The sequence below is a fragment of the Mustelus asterias genome, chromosome 23, assembly GCF_964213995.1.
Source record: "Mustelus asterias chromosome 23, sMusAst1.hap1.1, whole genome shotgun sequence".
In the NCBI taxonomy this organism is placed as follows: domain Eukaryota; kingdom Metazoa; phylum Chordata; class Chondrichthyes; order Carcharhiniformes; family Triakidae; genus Mustelus; species Mustelus asterias.
Genome location: NC_135823.1, coordinates 60117236 through 60141539, shown reverse-complemented (window position 1 = coordinate 60141539; position 24304 = coordinate 60117236). Strand labels below are relative to the sequence as shown.

Sequence of the window (24304 nt, the reverse complement as noted above, 5' to 3'; positions counted from 1 at the left end):
GGCACAACACGGTGGCACAGTGGTTAGCACTGCTGCCTCACAGCGCCAGGGACCCGGGTTCGATTCCCGGCTTGGGTGACTGTCTGTGTGGAGTTTGCCCATTCTCCCTGTGCCTGCCTGGGTTTCCCCCGGGTGCTCCGGTTTCCTCCCACAGTCCAAAGATGTGCAAGTTAGGTTGATTGGCCATGCCACATTGACCCTTAGTGTCAGGAGGTTAGTAGGATTAATAGGTAGGGTTATGGGGATAGGGGCACGGTGGGATTGCTGTTGGTGCAGACTCGATGAGTCGAATGGCCTTCTTCTGCACTGTAGGGATTCTCTGAATTGACTTTCTTGAATATAACACTATACACATGATTTGTACTCATTCTCACTGCAGTTGCTGGTCTTAGGAAACATAGAAAAACTACAGCACAAACAGGCCCTTCGGCCCACAAGTTGTGCCGAACACATCCCTACCTTCTAGACCTACCTATAACCCTCCATCCTATTAAGCTCCATGTACTCATCCAGGAGTCTCTTAAAAGACCCTATTGAGTTCGCCTCCACCACCACTGACGGCAGCTGATTCCACTCGCCCACCACCCTCTGTGTGAAAAACTTCCCCCTAACATTTCCCCTGTACCTACCCCCCAGCACCTTAAACCTGTGTCATCTCGTAGCTAACTTTATTGTGGAGTGGTGCAGAATGTGGTGGATGGAACTTCCAGGAAGTTGCCAGCATAATTTTGGCAAATTACACCATTTGTTTCATTCTTAGAGTTTATTCTGTAGAGCTTTGCCACAGCCTTGTGGATTAATCTAACCCTTTCTGACAGTGAAGTGGTATTGTAGCAAATGTGTTACCAAGTTGTTAAGTTTTAAGTTTATTCAATGGTGTCACAAATAGGCTTACATTCACACTGCAATGAAGTTACTGTGAAAATCCCCTAGTCGCCACACTCCGGTGCCTGTTCGCGTACACTAAAGGAGAATTTAGCACCTAACCAGCATGTCTGTGGGAGGAAATGGGAGCACCCGGAGGAAGCCCATGCAGACATGGGGAGAATGTGCAGACCCCACACAGACAGTGACCCAAGCCGGGAATCGAACCGTGGTCCCTGGAGCTGAGAGGCAGCAGTGCCACCCGTCAAAGTAAGAAGTTTAACAACACCAGGTTAAAGTCCAACAGGTTTATTTGGTAGCAAAAGCCACACAAGCTTTCGGAGCTCCAAGCCCCTTCTTCAGGTGAGTGGGAATTCAGGCTGAAATTCCCACTCACCTGAAGAAGGGGCTTGGAGCTCCGAAAGCTTGTGTGGCTTTTGCTACCAAATAAACCTGATGGACTTTAACCTGGTGTTGTTAAACTTCTTACTGTGTTTACCCCAGTCCAACGCCGGCATCTCCACATCATGACCACCCCTCAAACACAAAGTTTTAGCAAACTCAAGTTTCGATAAACTAAAACATGTTCAATGATGGCGATTACCTATTTTAAAATGCATTTTTCTTTCTCTCTCTCCCAGAATAATCAGGCTGAGCTTTGAATCCCGTCCCGGTGAGGTGGTTGGGGAGGGGGGATCCTCGCCACACTAGGCTTGGTGCAGGACTTCAGCACGAGAGACTGTGGTGTGGACAGGACTATCGTTGTATCGTCAGCTGGTGAGAGGACTCATGTATGACCTCAATTAACCGTCAGTGGTTTCAGAAGTAATCTTCTCAGTGCCTTCAACAAGTTTGTACTTCACCCAGGCTGAAGCATCATTATGTTGATGAAAGAATACAGGATTTGTATGCCGCTCACTGTGGAAGAGGTAAGTGATCTTCCTTTCGTTCATCATTTAGTTACAGCTCCCTCTGATAGCCGGGAACGAGCACTTAATGCTCCCCTTGTGTGTAAAGTTCGAATTTGGAACCTCGCTGTTTGAGAATTGGACATTTTTCAGCAAAGTGGATTGCTTGGAAATATATGACATGTATGGCTACAAAATGTGGCCCTCAGGAAGTGACTATTGAAGGTTGTGCAAAGTACTGCACTGTAACTAGTTCTGCCAAATTAGTTACCCAACAACAACAGTAATATAGTCATTAGTTGCAGTTTGATATAAGGATAATTTTATACTGTTGTGCTGATGGGGGTGAAGCAAATCATGCAGTCCAGCAAATAATGCAGCCCACATGTCAACATCCTGCTATCAGATGGTGGCATATAAACACCACTGTATGCTGGGGTGGCACAGTGACACAGTGGCTAGCACTGCTGACTCACAGTGCCAGGGTCCCGGGTTCAAATCCCGGCTTGGGTCCACTGTCTGTGTGGAGTCTGCACATTCTCCCCCTGTCTATGTGGGTTTCCTCCAGGTGCTCCGGTTTCCTCCCGCAGTCCAAAGATGTGCCAGGTTATGTGGATTGGCCATGCTAAATTGCCCCTTAGTGTCAGGGGGACTAGCTAGGGTAAATGCATGGGGTTATGGGGATAGGGCCTAGGTGGGATTGTGGTTGGTGCAGACTCGATGGGCCGAATGGCCTCCTTCTGCACTGTAGGATTCTATGTTCGGCTGAATAATTTGCTTGGGTAATATAGGGTCAATTTAGCATGGCCAGTCAACCTAACCTGCACATCTGTGGACTGTGGGAGGAAACCGGAGCACCCGGAGGACACGGGGAGAACGTGCAGACTCCACACAGACAGTGACCCAAGGCCGGAATTGGACCTGGGACCCTGGCGCTGTGAGGCAGCAGTGCTAACCACTGTGCCACCGTGCAGCCCAAGAGGGAAGTCGACGAAAGAGCAATGGAATTCTCGGGCCCACCGGTGCTTTAGAAATGTGATCCGGCAATTGGATGGATGTTAATAATCAGAATAGAATGAATGCATGCGACGCAAGTGAAATCTAATTATCATCACGAAAGGATGGAATTAAAATGGATATCCTCGCTGCATGAGATTGAAACCCGAACAATACAATTACTGTAGTATAATTAAATTTACATCACAAATGATCACTTTTAGAGAGCTATTTCTATATTCCCTCCATCAATCTGGCCACTATTTACTTACAGTTTGTGGTAAATCATTAAAGTTGTTGTGCAATATGATTTGAATTAGTGGTTATATTTTAATCTGGAATGGAATGATATGCCTCACTTGAAATCGCAGACGCTTCAAATTGAACACCACATGCAATAATATCTGATACCTGTTCCTTATTGTGTTCTCCTGAAATGGTTCCCTGATTTTTAATAACTCTTACAGCCATCTTTCACTTCTACTTATTCTACTTAGTTACACACAAAAGTACTATAATCAAAATTCTTTGGAGAAGGGCTTACATTTATTTAGAACCCTGTGCTTAAGGACAACGCTGCCCCTTGATGTTCAATGGTGTTACCATCTTTGAATCCCCCACTGTCAACATCCTTGGGGTTACCATTGACCAGAAACTCAACTGGACTCATCACATAAACACAGTGGCTACAAGAGCAGATCAGAAGCTGGGAGTACTGCGGCGAGTAACTCACCTCCAGATTCCCCAAAGCCTCTCCAGCATCTAATTGGCACAAGTCAGGAGTGTGATGGAATGATCCCCACCTGCCTGGATGGGTGCAGCTCCAACAGCACTCAAGAAGCTTGACACCATCCAGGACAAAGCAACCCGCTTGATTGGAACCACATCCACAAACATCCACTCCAAACACCACCGACGCTCAGTAGCAGCAGTGTGTACCATCTACAAGATGCACTGCAGCAATTCACCAAAGATCCTTAGATAGTACTTTCCAAACCCACTTCCATCTAGGACAAGGGCAGCAGATACATGGGAACACCACCACCTGCAAGTTCCCCTCCAAGCCACTCAGCATCCTGATTTGGAAATGTATCACCGTTCCTTCGCAATCGCTGGGTCAAAATCCTGGAATTCCCTCCCGAACGGCATTGTGGGTCAACCCACAACACGTGGACTGCAGCGATTCAAGAAGGCAGCTCACCACCACCTTCTCAAGGGCAACTAGGGATGGGCAATGAATGCTGGCCAGCCAGCGATGCCCATGTTCCAAAGGAGTAGGCCATTCAGCTCCTCGAGCCTCCTCCACTATTCAATAAGATTATGGTTGATCTGATTGTGACCATAACTCTAACTCACACTACATCTTAAGGATTTGGAAGAGGGAACTGAATATATTATCTCCAAATCTGCAGATGATCCAAAGTTGGGTGGGAGGGTGAGCTGTGAGGAGAATGCAGAGATGCTTCAGCATGATTTGGACAGACTGAGTGAATGAGTATATGCGTGGCGGATGCAGTATAATGTGGATAAATGTGAGGTTATCCACTTTGGTAGCAATAATAGGAAGGCGGGTTATTATTTGAATAGGTGTAAATTGAGAGAGGTGGATGCTCAGCAAGACCTTGGAGTCCTCCTGCATCAGCCGCTGAAAGTAAGCACGTAGGTGCAGCAGGCAGTACAGAAGGCAAATGGTATGTTGGCCTTCATAGCAAGAGAATTTGAGTATAGGGACAGGGATGTTTTGCTGCAATTGTATAGGGCGTTGGTGAGGCCACACCTGGAGTATTGTGTGCAGTTCTGGTGTCCATATCTGGGGAAGGATGTCCTAACTACAGAGGGAGTACAGTGAAGGTTTACCAGGCTGATTCCTGGGATGCCAGGACTGTCATATGAGAAGAGACTAAGTTGGTTAGGATTATATTCATGGAGTTTAGAAGAATGAGAGGGGATCTCATAGAAACTTATAAAATTCTAACAGGGTTAGACAGGGTAGATTCGGAAAGAATGTTCCTGATGGTGGGGGAGTCCAGAACTAGGGGTCATAGTTTGAGGATAAGGGGTAAACCTTTTAGAACTGAGGTGAGGAGAAATTTCTTCACCCAGAGGGTGGTGAATGAGTGCAATTCACTACCATAGAATGTAATTGAGGCCAAAACCTTTTGTGATTTCAAGAAGAAATTAGTTATAGCTCTTGGGGCTAAAGGGATCAAGGGATTTGGTGGGAAGGTGGGGGATCAGGATGTTGAATTTGATCAGCCATGATCATAATGAATGATGGAGTACACTTGGAGGGCCGAATGGCCTACTCCTGCTCCTAGTTTCTGTGTTTCTATATTCACATCTACGCACAGGAACTCCCTGTAAAGGTCAAAAATCTGTCTAACCCAGCCTTGAATATATTCAATGACCCAGCCCCCCCTGCTCGCTGGGGAAGGGGAATTCTGCAGACAGACAAACAGACAATGGGGGGCGGGGGGGCGGGGGGGGGGGGGGGGGAAGATTTAATTGCACTGTCTTTTCCCTACAAACTGCATCAAGCTGGATCCATGGGATGAATGAATGACACCTCTAAGTGTAAAGTATTTAAGGCAACTGAACGCAATTTCTCCTGATCCAGGTAAAGATGTGGTGTGGGCCTCGAACACACAGCCATCTGATCACCACCAAGCCTAGTCTGACACCTAAGCATTTGTATGTGCATCGTATGCAAGGCTAGAGAGTAGTTCCATGCTGAAAATTATGGGCCAGAGCTGCTCGTGTTTTGAAGCACCTTTAACAATAAGTTTAAGTTTATTTATTATTGTCACAAGTAGGCTTACATTAACACTGCAGTGAAGTTACTGTGAAAATCCCCTAGTCGCCACACTCCGGTGCCTGTTCGGGTACACTGAGGAAGAATTTAGCATGGCCAATGCATCTAACCAGCACATCTTTCGGACTGTGGGAGGAAACTGGAGACAATGTGTCACCAGCTTTGAGGTTTGCTTTTTGAATTTGCAGATTCCCGAGTTCTGAAGCTTTGGAGGGGCGGCATGGTGGCGCAGTGGTTAGCACTGCTGCCTCACAGCACCAGGAACCTGGGTTTGATTCCGGCCTCGGGTCACCGTCTGTGTGGATTTTGCACATTCTCCCCGTGTCTGCGTGGGTTTCCTCCGGGTGCTCAGCAGATGTGCGGGTTAGGTGGATTGGCCATGCTAAATTGCCACTTAGTGTCAGGGGGACTAGCTAGGGTAAATACGTGGGGCTACGGGGATAGGGGCTGGGTGGGATTGTGGTCAGTGCAGACTCGATGGGCTGAATGGCCTCTTTCTGCACTATAGGGATTCTATGATCCCCCCCCCAAATTTCCACAGAGAACCTAAACCTCTGCTGCACTGAACACAATTTGGCACCAATGAAAGAATATATACGCTGGGAGGACGATCGCCTGCCTCTCCTCCTACCTAGTGGGAGGGAAGGCTCCAGTGTAAGGGGATCCAGAGGATTAAGTGCTAAGTGTTTTGACACTGAGAGATAATTATCAATGTGACGTTGTCTTCAAAATGGCAAGAGCAGTAAAGGTCGACTCAGTTTAAAAATCTTGTTCGGTTGGATCAACACTTTTGAGTGACTTTTATCTTTGTGAAAGCTTTCCTTCTATCCTGCTGGCTTGACTGTGCCGTACTCCACTGTCTGAATGGACTGAGCTCAGCACCTCCTTTCTGTCACCCGAGACCAAAGGTTATCGCAGTTGTAGAAATTTTCAAACCTTTTAGAAATCATAGAAATCATAGAAACCCCTACAGTGCAGAAAGAGGCCATTCGGCCCATCGAGTCTGCACCGACAACAATCCCACCCAGGCCCTACCCCCATATCCCTCCATATTTTACCCGCTAATCCCTCTAATCTACACATCGCAGGACACTAAGGGACAATTTTAGCATGGCCAATCAACCTAACCCGCATATCTTTGGAGTGTGGGAGGAAACCGGAGCACCCGGAGGAAACCCGCGCAGACACGAGGAGAATGTGCAAACTCCACACAGACAGTGACCCAAGCTGGGAATCGAACCCAGGTCCCTGTAGCTGTGAAGCATCAGTGCTAACCACTGTGCTACCGTGCCGGCGATGTAAAGCACCAGTTCCTGGAGTTGGATATTTAAAAGGATTCACTGGGATAGAGATGGGGAAACTATTTGCTTTCGTACAAGGGGTAGCAAGAGTGAGGGAGTACAAAACCTTAAAAACAAATTAGAATTGGTTCATTCAGGAGCCAGAAGCACAGAATCCCTACAGTGCAGAAGGAGGCCAATTGGCCCATCGAGTCTGCACCGACTCTTACCCAGGACCTATCCCTGTAACCCCACATAGCTACCTCACAAATCCCTCAATCTACCCATCTTGGCACACTAAGGGGCAGTTTAGCATGGCCAATCCACCTAACCTACACGTCTTTTGGACTGTGGGAGGAAACCAAAGCACCCGGGGGAAACCCACGCAGACACGGGGAGAATGTGCAGACTCCACCCAGACGGTCACCCAAAGACCGGAATTGAATCCGGACCCCTGGCGCTGTGGGGCGGCAGTGCTAACCACTGTGCCACCGTGCCACCCTGATCAGGAAGCACCTTTACTCACAAAAGATGGTAGAAGTATGGAATTCAAATCCTAAAATGGTTTTGGATTTCGGGGTAACTGCACAGGCGAGCGCTAATCGCGGATTGGCTTCTGGGCCGACTCGAGTTTGAACGGACAACTGAACCGAGGTGGCTACGTTCAAACCCTAACAAATGTTGAATGCCATTGTCTGAAGCTTTGCGGGGGGGGTGGGTGGATGAGGTGTTGGGTGGCCTGTCTGCCCTTAGGGCTGTGGGGCCCTTTAATGACCACTTGTCCCGTTTCCCCCCCACTCCATAATTAACTCACAGCAGGATCAGGACTGCACCATGTGGGTCACTGAGGGCCTTGCTGTCCACTAGCAATACCGTAGCTCTGGTTACAATCATCATTGGAGCAGATGGTATGGAGCTGCAGACGTAAGCTACAGGGAGCAAACCTGCAGGTATCTCGGGGTGGGGCGCAGTTGGGGATCAGGTCCACTTTTTTCCCTTTACTACCTTCTTTCATCTGGCATGACTTTGTCCATGATATATTCATGAAGCAGTAATAGCGTCTCCACCTTGTACTGACTTTGCCAACCACCAAAGGGCTTCTCACAGGACGGATTTTCCAGCTCTTCCCGCCAGTGGGATTTTCCTGCCCCGCCGATGGCAACACCCCCCTCCCCCCCCCCCCCCAATCACAGATTTCCCAGCGGCAGAGGGTGCGAACAACTGGAAGCTCCGCCGACAGCAGCGGGACTGGAAAATCCTGTTGCCGGCCAAACGTAGAATCCTACAGGGCAGAAGGATGCCGTTCGGCCCATCGGGTCTGCACCGACCACAATCCCACCCAGGCCCTATCCCAATAACCCCCATGCATTTACCCCAGCTAGTTCCCCCTGACACTAAGGGGGCAATTTAGCATGGCCAATCCACCTAACCCGCACATCTTTCGGATTGTGGGAGGAAACCCATACAGACACGGGGAGAACGTGCAGACTCCACACAGACAGTGACCTGAGGCTGGAATCGAACCCGGGTCGCTGGTGCTGTGAGGCAGCAGTGCTAACCACCCTGCTGCCTCAATGATCGGCCCCGCTCTTCAGTGGTAAAACACTCTGTGGGATGGGGGGGTGCGGGAGGGGGGGGGGGGGGGGGGGGGGCAGAAAGTCCTATTCCCTGAGCTCCCATGGAAAGTTTGTACTGCAAGGGTTCATTTTTTCATGTCTCCGTCCTGTTCCCTTGCTGCCCTTGTCTGCTGAAATTTCGGGAATGATTGGGTCCGAGTCAGCTTCCTGACAAGTCAGCAGATATTTGAAGTTAGTTCGGATTCCACGCGAACTGTTTACACTGGAAGGAGGAAATGAAATTCTCCTGTGTGTGTGTGTATATATATATATATATATATATATATATTTGAAAAATCATAAATGAGACAATTTTTCAGTTAGAAAACAAAAAAGCCAAAAAAAAATCACAAAGGCTGTGTTGAAAAGCCGACTGTTAGGCTGAAATTTTAGCGCCCCGCTCCCCGCCCCGGGAATCGGAGCGGGCAAGGGGGGTGGACTATGGAAAGGTCCGTTACCACGGGCAGGATTTTATGGTTTCGGGATGAGCGAGGCCATTTACACTTAGACCTTAGACTGGGAAAGGTGAAACATTCTTGGGAGCATTCAAGAAGTTTGAATACTCAAAGGTCTTCACAGCTTAATCTCAGAAGTTTTTAAGTTTGTTTATTTGTCACAAGTAGGCTTACATCAACACTGCAATGAAGTTACTGTGAAAATTCCCTTGTCGCCCCACTCTGGCCCTGTTCTGGTACACCGAGGGAGAATTTAAAGTTTTAAAGTTTATTTATTAGTCACAATGTAAGGCTTACATTAACGCTGCAATGAAGTTACTGTGAAATTCCCCCAGTGGCCACAGTCCGACACCTGTTTGGGTCAATGCACCTAATCAGCAAGTCTTTCAGAATGTGGGAGGAAACCGGAGCATCCGGAGGAAACCCACGCAGACACGGGGAGAACGTGCAAACTCCACACAGTGACCCAAACCGGGGAATCGAACCCGGGACCCTGGAGCTGTGAGGCGGTGGTGCTAACCACTGTGCCACCGCGCCGCCCTGGCAAAATTGTACTGGATATCATTTTAATTAGCGTTAATTAGGTGAGGTCGTTTCCAACTGATCCAGTTCACTCAGTGATTAATGGATCCAAGCCAATCTTCTGAACTGTACATCCTTCCACCCACATAGCCTTGGAGACCAGATGATCTCCCCTAGCTACAAGTAGGAGGCTGAAGCAATTTTCTTTTCACTCACCACTTGGATGTTGCATACAGATCCCATGGGACGGTTACGTCAGACTGCCCACAACCAGCCCCCCTTCCCCCCGAATGGTGTCCGAGTTTTCAGCAGAATAATTTTCACCCTTTATCCGGCAAGGAGAGGGCAGTTCTGGGAAGAGGCCTTTTGATTTGAGTTTTGATCAGATTTATTATTGTCACATGTATTAACATACAGTGAAAAGTATTGTTTCTTGCGCGCTATACAGACAAAGCATACCATTCATAGAGAAGGAAAGGGAGAGTGTGCAGAATGTAGTGTTACAGTCATAGTTAGGGCTTAGAGAAAGACCAACTTAGTGCGAGGTAGGTCCATTCAAAGGCCTGACGGCAGGGAAGAAGCTGTTCTTGAGTCGGTTGGTATGTGAACTCAGGCTTTTGTATCTTTTTCCCGATGGAAGAAGGTGGAAGAGAGAACGTCCGGGGTGCGTGGGGTCCTTAATTACGCTGGCTGCTTTGCCGAGGCAGCGGGAAGTGTAGACAGAGTCAATGGATGGGAGGGTGGTTTGCGTGGTGGATTGGGCTACATTCATGACCTTTTGTAGTTTCTTGCAGTCTTGGGCAGAGCAGGAGCCATACCAAGCTGTGATACAACCAGAAAGAATGGTTTCTATGGTGCATCTGTAAAAGTTGGTGAGAGTCGTAGCTGACATGCCAAATTTCCTTAGTCTTCTGAGAAAGTAGAGGCGTTGGTGGGCTTTCTTAACCATAGCATCAGCATGGAGACCAGGACAGGTTGTTGGTGATCTGGACACCTAAAAACATGAAGCTCTCGACCATTTCTACTTCGTCCCAGTTGATGTAGACATGTTCTCCTTTACGCTTCCTGAAGTCGATGACAATCTCCTTTGTTTTGTTGACATTGAGGGAGAGATTATTGTTGCCACGCCAGTTCACCAGATTCTCTATCTCATTCCTGTATTCTGTCTTGTCATTGTTTGAGATCCAACCCACTACGGTGGTGTCGTCAGCAAACTTGAAAATTGAATTGGAGGGGAATTTGGCCGCACAGGCATAGGTGTATAAGGAGTATAGTAGGGGGCGGAGAACACAGCCTTGTGGAGCACCGGTGTTGAGGATGATCGTGGAGGAGGTGTTGCTGCCTAACTTTACTAAATGTCCGGCCTTCCCACATCAAAACATAAAAACTGAACTGTTTATTTGTGTCACAAGTAGGCTTACATTAACACTGCAATGAAGCTACTGTGAAAATCCCCTAGTCGCCACACTCCAATGCTTGTTCGGGTACACTGAGAGAGAACTTAGCATGGCCAATCCACCTAACCAGCACATCTTTTGGACTGTGAGAGGAAACCGGAGCACCCGGAGGAAACCCACACAGACACAGGGAGAACGTGCAGACCCTACACAGGCAGTGACATAAGCCAGGAATCGAACCCAGGTCCCTGGCGCTGTGAGGCAGCAGTGCTAACCACTGTGCTACCATGCCACCAGTAAGGAATAGTGATGCAAGTAGGGGCTCCATGGACCAGAGACCACGGATTTCATAAAGTCCTGTCGTTTGGACAGCTCTGAGTTAGACAATGCTGTCTGTCGAATGCCGACAGTAAAATCCACTGCATTAATTAGACCTTTTTTGGCAGAGTTCTGAGGACAGGATGCGCTGTCAAGTGGATCTTTGCACGCAGACTCTTAGTGTAAAAATCATTAACTTTATACCAGTCTAACACTTGCACTGGTTGTCATGGCAATGAATGTTTGCAAATCTAAGATTTATTCACCCTGCCTTGCAGGATTTATCTTTGGCACTCTGCGCGGCTGCGTAAAAGTCTTGAGAGACTTTTGGATGATGGAATTGGCATTGGAAAATTGGAAACGTGTTTGGAGAAGAAGTCATTTTGGTTTTTGTTTAAGGGGCGTCTGGACAAATACATGAATAGGATGGAAATAGAGGGATTATGGTCCCCGGAATGGTAGGGGGTTTTAGTTCAGTCGGGCAGCGCGGCCGGCGCAGGCTTGGAGGGCCGAAGGGCCTGTTCCTGTGCTGTAATTTTTTTTGTTCTTTGTTTCAAGTTGTCACTGTGTGTGTGTGTCTATGTGTGTGTGTCTATGTGTGTGTGTCTATGTGTGTGTGTCTATGTGTGTGTGTCTATGTGTGTGTGTCTGTGTGTGTTGTGTGGCTGTGTGAGTGTTTTATTTTTCTGACTCGTCGTTTTCTGAGCTAATTTCCTGTTGTATTCTGCGTGTACCCAGAGTGCCTTGAGAATGCACAGCTCTAGTTCAGTAAAAGACAGGCTGCCTCGACGATGGGATCCCGATTATTCAAACCTCTTTGCTTCATCTCAGAACTTTAACTGGGAACTGCAGGAACAAAGCCGCCTGAGCGACGGGATACTGTTCTGCCCAGTGAGAGCATGTCTGAGAGGCTTGAGATAACATCCAGTGCGATTTTGTCAGGGTGGCACAGTGGTCAGCACTGCTGCCTCACAGCTCCCAGGGACCCGGGTTCGATTCCCGGCTTGGGTCACTGTCTGTGCGGAGTCTGCACGTTCTCCCCGTGTCTGTGTGAGTTTCCTCCGGTTTCCTCCCACAGTCCGAAGCTGTTTTCATAATTTTCAAACACCAAGGTGCCTCTGATGGACTTGCGGTGATGATGACCTCCAGTTAATAATGACTATCGTTTATGAATCTGCCAGAAATGAAGCCACTTATTAATTGTCCACACTTGACTGCTTTAGCAGAAGGGAAAAGCCACTGATGGCACAAGACTACGTTCCTTAGACCTAAAGTTTGTTGCTGTGGGCCTTTAACAAGAGTCGTCTTTATTTGCCATTATTTATGCTGCTTGCTAATTGGTTTCAGTGAAGCACCCAGAAGGTCTCTCTGAGTACATTGGTTGACATTCTAGTGCAGTGCAGAGGGAATGCTGCTCTGTTGGAGGTGCTAACTTTCAGATGAGACATTAAACTACATTTGCCCCCCTCCCCTCGCACCCAGAAGATCCCGTTGTATTATTTGAAGATGAGCTGGGAGTACCCTCGCCAACATGTATAGAATCATAGAATCCCTACAGTGCAGAAGGAGGCTATTCAGCCCCTAGAGCCTGCACTGACCACAATCCTACCCAGCCCCCATCTCCGTAACCCCACATATTTACCCTGATAGTCCGCCTGACACTAAGGCACAATTTAGCATGGCCAATCAACCTAACCCGTACTTTGGACGGTGGGAGGAAACCGGAGTTCCTGGAGGAAACCCACACAGATATGGGTAGAACGCGCAAACTCTGCACAGGCAATGACCCGAGGCCGGAATTGAACCCAGGTCCCTAGCGCTGTGAGGCAGCAGTGCTAACCACTGTACCACTGTATCGCCCACTGATCTGATCATTTAATTCAGTACTGTTTGTGGAACCTTGCTGAGTGTAAACTGACTGTGACTGTTGTGACTGTGGTGATGTACATGTTAAGTAACGTATCTTAAACCGCTGTCCATCACTACCCGCCATGAGATATGATGTAATAATCCTTGATTCTTCAGGCAGAGTACAAGTCATTCCTACAGGTCAGACCTGTCAACAAAGCCTCCCAGTTAATACTATCTGTATATAGTCTTCAAATAAAAAGCCCACAGTACTCTTTTAACAATCTTGTATATGATTGGTGCGTTTGCAACAGTTACGTTGTTCGATGTTTCAAAATGACTCGATTGATGTCTTGAGGTTAAAGAAAAGTACAACACAGGAACAGGCCCGTCAGCTCTCCAAGACTCTGCCAATCATGCTGCCCTAACTAAACTAAAAAAACCTTCAGCCCTTACCCGGACCATATCCCTCTATTCCCTCCCTATTCATGTACCCATCTTAAATGTCGCTAATGTGTCTGCTTCCTCCACCTCCTTTGGCAGTGTGTTCCAGGCACCCACCACTCTGTGTGAAAAACTTACCACGCACATCTCCCTTAAACTTCCACCCCCTCTCACCTTGAACCTGTGCCCCCTTGTAATTGACACTTCCACCCTGGAAAAAAGCCTCTGACTATCCACCCTGTCTATGTCTCTCATAATTTTGTGGACCTCTATCAGGTCTCCCCTCAGCCTCCATCTTTCCAATGAAAACAATCCTTGTTTATTCAACCTCTCCTCATCGCCAACACCCTCGAGTCCAGGCAACATCCTGGTGAACATTCTTTGCACGCTCTTCAAAGCTTCCACGTCCTTCTGGTAGTGTGGTGACCAGAACTGCACGCAATACTCCAAATGCGGCCTAACCAAGGTTTTATATCGCTGCAACATGATTTGCCAATTCTTGTTCTCAATTGGTTGTAGAAGATGCCATATAAATACAAGTTTTTTTTTGTTGTTGAGAATATTCTAATTGTTGAAGTTGTCGCATGTGGGATCATAGTGACATGAGTAGGCCTCTAAACCCTTTCAGCCTGTTCGGCTATTCAATTAGATCATGGTTTATCTGTATCTTAACTCCATCTCTCAGCAGTCATTCCATGGCCCTTAAAATATCTTTGCATAACAAAAATCGTTCAATCTCAGATTTGACTGTTCCAATTCATCCGAACTGCCCTTAGTTTGAGGATATACTTCCTGCCTGACCTAGCGGTAATGTTAAGGTGGTGGTCTCTTGTCTGTATTCTCCCACTAGAGCAAATACTTTCTCTCTCTATCTAGACTATCATATCTTTTTAATCATCTTAAACATTTCAATGGGATCCACTCCTTAATCGTCTAAACTCAAGGGAACACGTGCCTGCGAGCTGTCTCATAATGTAAAGCTTTAACATTTTTACCCCAGGTATTTTCCTGGCGGATTTGCACATAAAAACCATCAGGTGTTTATATATCCTATGGGAGAATCATGTAAAAGGCGTTGTTAGTTTGGGGAAATGCTCTGGTAGTAGGGATGGAATTTTCCAGACCTTCCCGCCGGCGCGATCTTCCAGTTCCGCCGGCGCGATCTTCCAGTCCCGCCGGCGCGATCTCCCAGTCCTGGCGAGGGCTACCAACCCTCCCCCCACTTGCTCCCACCAGGTGGGTTCCTCAGTGGCACAGCTGACGAGCAACACAAGTGACCATTGACTTCGGCGGGACTGGAAAATCCTGCCTCCACCACTGGAAAACCGGGGGCGTGGGGGGTTGGAAAATCCTGGCCCAGGTGCGAAGACTGAGATTGTGATGAAAAAGGCACACCCCTTTCCTCCTCAATCCCTCTCCACCACCACCCCTACTTCACCACCTACCACCCCCCCCCCCTTCTCCCCACCCCCCCCCCCCACCTCCCCCACCCCCAAACTTGCCGACCATAGGAAACAAAATCTTCCAGAGCGCTGACTAATTTAACTTTGAACCATGAAGATATTTCGGTCTGAACTGGTTTAAGCTGTTCGTGGACTGGGAGTAACCAGGGAATCGACTTTGTTTTTTCTCTTTATGTTTGAAGAATGCTTCCTGTTTTTTCTGAAAAAGATTCGGCTGCTGCTAACATCAATAATGGCGCAGATTGCGAGTCTCTGGAGTGCCTGTTTTGTACACAATGGTTTGGATTGTCAATGTAAATTCTTTGTGGTTTTATCTGATCCCAGTTCCTTGCTACTGGCCCTGCTGTTTCCAATATTCTCCTGCAATTTTCCAACGTGGTTTTCTTGGGCGTTTTTTTTTGTCTGTAACTATTCTTGTCCGTTGGTTTGATGCACATTGATGATGCAGTGCATTGACAAGAGTTTGGCAGGACAGAAATAAGCCACCATAGAACCATACACACGCCATCATGTGTGTTAAAATCATCCTTGTTCCTGTAGCTCTCTATTTCTTGCGTTGGGAACCGAATTCTTCATGTCGTCAATAAGTTATCGCCTTAGGGAAAGGTTCCTGTTGGCTTAGAGGTCCCAGACTCCAGTGGCTAACTGGATTGGAAATCCATGGGATTGCTGGAATGCTGTTGTTGCACCCCACCCAAAATTGACTGCAATGGAGAGCAAAATTGGGAGGGAGGACGGACTGGAGTGGTGATGGACCCAACCTCATTAGTTTGAGCAGGTTTGATTTAAGACAGTCCCCGTCATCTCAGTGTAGTGGTAACTCTGCAGTAAGTCAATTCTTGTCAAAACCAGCAGGATTGGAAACGTTAGCACCGAGTGGCCTGTCACGTTAAGATCCCAAAATTATCGCTTGGAGCATCTTCAATAAACCCTACAGTACAAAAGGAGGCCATTCAGTCCATCGGGTCTGCACCGACAACAATCCCACTCAGGCCCTATCCCCAATAGTCACCCTGCTAATCCCCCTAATCTATCAGATCCTGGGACACTAAGGGTTAATATAGCATGTCCAATCAACGTAATCCTTTAACAGGATAATTACTGTATTACAGTAGGAGCGGCACACTGGCACAGTAGTTAGCACTGATACATCACAACGCCAGGGACCTGGGTTCAATTCCTGGCTTGGATGACTGTCTGTGCGGAGTCTGCACGTCCACCCCGTGTCTGCGTGGGTTTCCTCTGGGTGCTCCAGTTCCCTCTCACAGTCCAAAAGACGTGCAGGTTAGGTGGATTGGCCATGCTAAATTGCCACATAGTGTCAGAGGGATTAGTGAGTAAAATACTTGCAGCTACGGGGATAGGGCCTGGTGGGATTGTTGTCAGTGCAGAATCGATGGGCCGAATGACCTCCTCCTGCACCGTAGGGTTTCTATGATTCTACAGGAATGATGTTGAAACTGCCTGAACCAGGTCCGTACTTGAACATATAAGAATTAGATGGACTGCGAGTTATTATCTTGTTGCTTTTTATTCGTACAGGAGCGATTGTTGTGTTCACTTTCTATCCCCTCATCTCTTAAAAGGGATGATCTATCTGCATCCCTTTTAATGCAACCGATACTGAGACTAGTAAATTGCAATGAGGTGTTTGCACAAGGCTTTGGGGAAACTCTACAGCAGGTAAAGCAATTAAAAGCCTTCCTGAAAATATTAATACGCCTTTGAGACTAAAGTCATATTGGTCTTGAAAGCAGCATGTAGTTTTAACACAAGATTGATTTGATTTATTATTGCCACATGTATTGGTACAGTGATAAGTATTGTTTCTTGCGCACTATACAGAGAAAGTATACCGTTCATAGAGAAGGGAAGGAGAGAGTGCAGAATGTAGTGTTACGGTCATAGCTAGGGTGTAGAGAAAGATCAACTTAATATACAATAAGACCATTCAGAATTCTGATGGCAGCAGGGAAGAAGTTGTTCTTAATTCGGTTGGTATGTGTCCTCAGACTTCTCTATCTTTTTCCCCAAAGGAAGAAGGTGGAAGGGAGTATGTCCAGGTCCTTAATTATGCTGGCTGCTTTGCCGAGGCAGTGGGAAGTGTAGGCAGAGTCAATGGATGGGAAGTTGGTTTGTGTGATGGATTGGGCTTCATTCACAACGCTTTGTAGTTCCTTGCGGTCTTGGGCAGAGCAGGAGCCCATACCAAGCTGTGATACAACCAGAAAGGATGCTTGCAATGGTGCATGTGTAAAAATTGGTGAGAGTTGTCGTGGACATGCCGAATTGGGCTGGAAAAGATCGAAACATTGACAGGGGGGAGAGGAATTGAAGCATCTATGTGGCACCATATGATGTGGAAATAGTCTGACAGTAAATGTGTAGAGGGCGAGGAATGGTATTGATAAAACACGAGCGAAAGACCCAAACAAAACACCAGCAGGCAGGAGAGATGAAACTTTTTTTTTCAGTGTGGGGTGTGGTGTTAGGGAGATGATTGAACTGAGTAATTGTGAAAGTTTGCTTGGGCTTTGCTGTTGTTACCCTGTTCAGATTGGTATGATTGTTGATCAGCCAGTGAACTGGTGCACAAAGGCGTTGTGAAATGCCCAGGTTATGCACCCTCTGTAGCTGTGAGAACTTTTGCAATCGGGAAATTACCAAACAAATCTGTCCTTTTTCCAGTGGTGCAGTGGTTATCACTGCTGCCTCACAGCACCAGGGACCCGGGTTCAATTCCTGGCTTGGGTCACTGCCGGTGTAGAGATTGCACATTCTCCCCGTGTCCACGTGGGTTTCCTCCTGGTGTTCCGGTTTCCTCCCACAAGTCCAAAAGTTGGTGGTTAGGTGTATTGCCCGTGCTAAATTCATCCTCGGTGTACCCCAACAGGTGCCAGAGTGTGGCGATTGGGGGATTTTCACAGATTTTAAAAAATATTCATTCATGGGAAATGGGTGTCGCTGGCTGACCAGCATTTATTGCCCATTCCTAGTTGCCCAAGGTCCGTTGAGAGTCAACCACGTTGCTGTAGCTCTGGAGTCACATGTAGGCCAGACAGGGTAAGGATGGTAGATTTCCTTCCTTAAAGGACATTAGTGAACCAGATGGGTTTTTCTGACAATCGTCAATGGTTTCATGGTCATCAGTAGATTCTTCATTGGAGTGTTAATGTAAGCCTACTTGCGACTAATAAGTAAATTTTGCTTTCGAATGAGACTTGCATTTATATAGCACCTTTTTTTATCGTGAAAATATTCAAAGGTGCTTCATAAAAACTCGCACCCATTAGTTCACTCACCGCCTCCCTTCTATCTGTTTAGAAGTGAAGGGTCATTTTTTTTCTTTTTATGTACTCGGTTCATCAAAGGATCATCTGGGAATGTGTGGAGGGAAATCCGGCATGGATGATTGCATCCTGTGATTGAACACATCATTAATTCAAACGGATGGAACCTGGATGGGAGAAGATTGGATCCAATGAAGAATTGCCCAGTCTTCCACTTGGGGAATTTGGCTGGCTCAGTCACAGATGCGTAATCCACCCGCGCCCCACCCCCTCAACCGGATTTCACTCCATCCAGGCATTCCTTTCATTGTCTGGAATGACCATGTGGGAATCCTGCCTTCGCACTGCTCATCCTGACAGCTTCAGTGACGTGCTTCCTGGTCAGACAGTGCAGAAAAGGCCCATCCATTCTGCATCAACAATAACTACCGCAAAAGGCACACTAATCCCATTTTCCTGCACTTGTCCCATATCCCTGAATGCTATGATATTTTAAAATCTCTTTTAAAGGCTGTAAGATTTCCGGCCTCTGCTATCTTCGCATAGAATCCCTACAGTACAGAAGAAGGCCATTCGGCCATTGAGTCTGCACCAACCACAATCCCAACCAGGCCCTACTCCCGTAACCCCACATATTTACCCTGCCAATCCCCCTGACACCAGGGTCAATTTAGCACAGCCAATCAACCTAACCCGTACATCTTTAGACTGTGGGAGGAAACCCACGCAGACATGGGGAGAACGTGCAAACTCCACACAGTGACCCGAGGCTGGAATTGAACCCTGGTCCCTGGCGCTGTGAAGCAGCAGTGCTAACCATTATGCCACGATGCCGCCCAACACTTGTCCCATATCCTTGAATGTTATGATATTTCAAGTGTTCATCCAAGTATTTTTTAAAGGTTGTAAGGTTTCCGGCCTCCACTGCCTTCCCAGGCCGTGCAATCCAGATTCCCACCATCCGCTGAGTAAATAAGGTTTTTCTCAAATCCCCTCTGAATCTCCTGCCCTCTACCCTAAAACTGTGCCCCCTCTTGGTTGACCTCTCAATCAAGGGGCAGCTGCTCCCTACTCACCCTGTGTCTATACCCCTCTCAATCTCAAACACCTCAATCATGTACCACCTCAGCCTTCTCTGCTCTAAAGAAAGTAATGTGGGGAGGCCATGGCCTAGTGGTATTATCGCTAGATGATTAATCCAGAAACTCCGTTTATGTTCTGGGGACCCGGGTTCGAATCCCGCCACGGCAGTTGGTGGAATTTGAATTCAATAAATAAAATCTGGAATTAAGAATCTACTGATAACCATGAAACCATTGTCGATTGTCGGAAAAACCCACCTGATTCACTAATGTCCTTTAGGGAAGGAAATCTGCTGTCCTTACCTGGTCTGGCCGACATGTGACTCCAGAGCCACAGCAATGTGGTTGACTCTCAACTGCCCTCTGAAATGGCCCAGCAAGCCACTCAGTTGGTGGGCGACTAGAGATGGGCAATAAACGCTGGCCCAGCCAGCGATACCCATGTCCCACAAATGAATAAAAAAAATCCAAGCCTATCTAGCCCCTCCTTATAACTCAAATGCTCCATCCCAGGCAACATCCTGTCAAAGTTCGACAAAGGGCCAGCTTTGAGAAAAGGTCATCTGGACTCTAAACGTCAGCTCTTTTCTCTGCTTACAGATGCTGCCAGACCTGCTGAGATTTTCCAGCATTTTCTCTTTTGGTTTCAGATTCCAGCATCCGCAGTAATTTGCTTTTAACATCCTGGTGAACTTTCTCTGTAAAGTTTTAAAGTTAAAGTTTATTTATTATTGTCACATTAACACTGCAGTGAAGTTACTGTGAAAACCCCCTAGTCGCCAGACTCCGGCGCCTGTTCGGTTACACTGAGGGAGAATTTAGCACGGCCAATGCACCCTAACCAGCACGTCTTTTGGACTGTGGGAGGAAACCGGAGCACCCGGAGGAAACCCACGCAGACACGGGGAGAACGTGCAGACTCCACACACAGACAGTGACCCAAGTTGGGAATCGAACCCGGGTCCCTGGCGCTGTGAGGCAGTAGTGCTAGCCACTGTGTCACCGTGCCGCCCTTCTCATTCGTCTATCAATTCGTAAGCAACTTCTTTTACAACTAGTAAATCCTGAGGAGTCTCTTCCCGTCAATTCATATAGTTCTTAATAACTTGCAGGTGGTGGTGTTCCCCCATGAACCTGCTGCCCTTCTCTTTCTAGGTGGTAGAGGTGGCAGGTTTGGAAGGTGCTGTTGATGGAGCTTTGGTGAGTTCCTGCAGTGCATCTTGTCGACGGTACACACTGCTGCTACTGTTTGTCAGTGGTGGAGAAAGTGGATGTCAAAAGCACCGAATGGAGTCTAGCAAACGGGCTGCTTTGTCCTGGATGTTGTCAAGTTTCTTGAGTGTTCTTGGAGCTGCACCCATCCAGGCAAAGGGAGAATATTCCATCACACTCCTGACTCATCCCTGGTAGATAAGAACATAAGAACTAGGAGCAGGAGTAGGCCATCTAGCCCCTCGAGCCTGCCCCGCCATTCAATAAGATCATGGCTGATCTGAAGTGGATCAGTTCCACTTACCCGCCTGATCCCTATAACCCCTAATTCCCTTACCGATCAGGAATCCATCTATCCGTGATTTAAACATACTCAACGAGGTAGCCTCCACCACTTCAGTGGGCAGAGAATTCCAGAGATTCACCACCCTCTGAGAGAAGAAGTTCCTCCTCAACACTGTCCTAAACTGACCCCCCCTTTATTTTGAGGCTGTGCCGTCTAGTTCTAGTTTCCTTTCTGAGTGGAAAGAATCTCTCCACCTCTACCCTATCCAGCCCCTTCATTATCTTATAGGTCTCTATAAGATCCCCCCTCAGCCTTCTCTTGTCCAACGAGTACAAACCCAATCTGCTCAGTCTCTCCTCATAATCGACACCCCTCATCTCCGGTATCAACCTGGTGAACCTTCTCTGCACTCCCTCCAAGGCCAATATAGATGGTGGACAGACTTTGTGGAGTCAGGAGGTGAATTACTCTCCACAAAATTCCCAGCCTCAGGCCTCTTGTTGCCACATCTTGTTTAACTGGTTGGACCAGTTCAGTTTCTGGTCAACGGTAAACATCAGGATGTTGACTTGAACCCACAAACTTGTGACTCGGAGCTGCTGGTGATACCAGTTGAACTGTCCCTTGACCGTAAGCATCGCTGGGGGCCACCACCAGCATCACATGAGCTTCTGCTACCCAGGGTGGATGTAGCTTGCGGGTGGGAGCAGTGCTAATCTGCAAAAGGAGTCCCAACCCATTACCCCCAAGATAAATTCCATTCCCGGTCTTTAGTTGGGCGGCACGGTGGTTAGCATTGCTGCCTCACACCATCAGGGAGCCAGGTTCGATTCCCGACTTGGGTCATTGTCTGTGCAGTGCCAGGGACACGGTTTTGATTCCCGGCTTGGGTGACTGTTTACACGGAGTCTGCACGTTCTCCCCATGTCTGCGTGGGTTTCCTCCGGGTGCTCCGCTTTCCTCCCACAGTCTGAATGACATGCTGGTTAGGTGCATTGGCCACGCTAAATTCTCCCTCAGTGTATCCGAACAGGTGCCGGAGTGTGGCGATTAGGGTATTTTCACAGTAACTTCATTGCAGTGTTAATGTAAGCCTACCTATGCCACTAATAAATAAACTTTAAACTTTTAAAACTAAACTTTAAACCAGTTACTAACAATAATAAAAGTCTCTGCCTCTTCTTCAGATGCCCCAAAGGCTGCTGGGATTTTCTTTCATCCTCCCCGACCCCCACACCACCACTGGGCCCTCTTCCTGTGGCAAATTTCCCAATGATGGCGGAATTGCTGAGGGAACCTGTTAAAAATAGTCAGACCCGGCAGGATGAGGGGCGTAAGCATAGCCCCTGCCCTGAGAAAGGTTTCTCGCCCTGAGGATATGCAGGGAGGAAATCGGCCATTTTATTTTCCACACCCTCTTTCTAATTTAGATTTAATTTTCCCTCCCTTCCTCCCTCTCTCCCTTTCTCCCTTTCTTCCTCCCTCCCTCCCTCCCTCCCTCTCTCTCTCTCTTTTTCTCTCTCCCTCCCTGTTTCTCTCCCCCCCCCCCCCTCCTTCCCCTTCTCCTCTCCCTTCCCCTCCTCTCTCTTCCCCTCCTCTCCCTTCTTTTCCCCTCCCCTCCCTTCCTTCCTTCCCCTCCCTTCTGTCCATTCTTTCTTTCCCCCCTCCCCTCTTCCCATCTCCCTCGGAGGTGATCACTTCAGTTACACCAGAAGGGGGGAACCTGAACGCTGACAATTTGAATGAAATAAATCCGAGTCTGGATTGTAATCCTCACCAAGCTTGGATGTCCTTTTTCCTCCACCCTCTGTTGGGGAAGATTGGGACGTGATTTCCTGCCAGGCTGATGATACGGAAACCTTAGAAAGTTTTAGTAATGTGTTATTTCTGCTACTGCTTTCTCTAGCTAAGTGGCAGACAGGGAGTAGTATTCCAGATGCTGTCCTCTCTTTTTCAGCATGCTGATATGTCCCTCGGTGAACACAGTACGTTGCGGTTTAAGCTGTTCTTCTGGTAATGCAGTGTTTTCATGGCTGCTGCATTAATGGCTGTGCCTTCATCTGTTGAGATGCTACAGCCTAGAATTCTCTCTAAGTGTTAGAGAGAGCACGTGAGAGTCTGCGTGTATCAGTAGGCTGTGGGCTCATTCGTAACTTCCAAGAGATTGAGAATCAAGGAGGCCTTGTGGTATTATCGCTAAACTACTAATCCAGAAACTCAGCTAATGTTCTGGGGACCTGGGTTCAAATCCCGCCGCGTCAGATACCCTTGGAGGGCAGTTAAGCGTCAACCACGTTGTTGTGGCTCTGGAGTCACATGTAGGCCGGACCAGGTAAGGACGGCAGATTTCCTTCCCTGAAGGACGCTAGTAAACCAGGTGGGTTTTTCCGACAATGGTTTCATGGTCATCAGTAGATTCCTAATTCCAGAAATGTTCTTTTTAAATCAAATTCCATCATCTGCCGTGGCAGGATTCGAACCCGGGTCCCCAGAACATTAGCTGGGTTTCTGCATTAATAGTCTAGCGATAACACCACTCGGCCATCGCCTCCCCAGGATGGATCATATGTCAGACTGTAGGCCTCAAAACACCAACCAGCTGTAAAACACATTGGTTTTGAGACTGTCCTCATTACTCCCAAAGCCCAGGCTAAATCGGAACATTGCTGAGCAATGCTTAATTTTACCAATTAGCTCATTCCGAAGAGGTTGTTGTGCCTCGAGGCTTCAGGATCAACGATATTAAAGTTTGTCCTGTTTAATAACATTTCAGTCCTTTTCAAATTGATGAGAGGGTCAGTATCAGTGTTGGAAAATACCTCACTGGAAATCCTTCCATGCATACACGGTGGCACAGTGGTTAGCACTGTTGCCTCACAGCGCCAAGGAGCTGGGCTAGATTCCCGGTTTAGGTCGCTGTCTGTGCGGAGTCTGCACATTCTCCCCATATCTGCATGGGTTTCCTCCGGGTGCTCTAGTTGCCTCCCGCAGTCTGAAAGACGTGCTGGTTAGGTGCATTGGCCAAGCTAAATTCTTCTTCAGTCTACCCGAACAGGTGCCGGAGTGTAGCAATTTTCACAGTAACTTCATTGTAGTGTTAAAGTAAGCCTATTTGTGACAATAATAAATAAACTTTAAATTACTAGGTGGGTCATTAAGCATTATTTATCCTTTGGTATTAGCTTAACATGATAATAAAATGAAACACGGGCCTGATTTTATCTCCCATAGGATTTTAGGGAAAGGTGAGTTGGAAACTCGCCCATTGATATATCTGTGTGGGTTTCCTCCGGGTGCTCCGGTTTCCTCCCACACTCCGAAGATGTGTGGGTTAGGTGCATTGACCATGCTACTTGCCCCTTAGTGTCAGCGGGACTAACTAGGGTAAATACATAGGGTTACGGGGATAGGGCCTGGGTGGGATTGTGGTCGGTGCAGACTCCCTGGGCCAAATGGCCTCCTTCTGCACTGTAGGGATTTTATGATTCTATGATCTGGAAATCAGCTTGTA

The 24304-nt window shown here is 47.6% G+C and overlaps 1 protein-coding gene across 2 annotated transcripts in view; it reads left to right on the top strand.

Moving 5' to 3' along the window:
- LOC144510829 (cytoplasmic phosphatidylinositol transfer protein 1-like) overlaps positions 1–24304 on the top strand; it is a 232938-nt gene that overhangs the window by 4952 nt on the left and 203682 nt on the right. For both annotated transcript variants that reach the window (XM_078240774.1, XM_078240775.1), the window contains exon 2: positions 1506–1793. Coding sequence is in view for 1 of the 2 variants with exons in the window: in XM_078240775.1 (XP_078096901.1) it covers positions 1746–1793 (48 nt within the window). In the remaining variant the exon portion in view is untranslated. The remainder of the gene's footprint in view (positions 1–1505; positions 1794–24304) is intronic.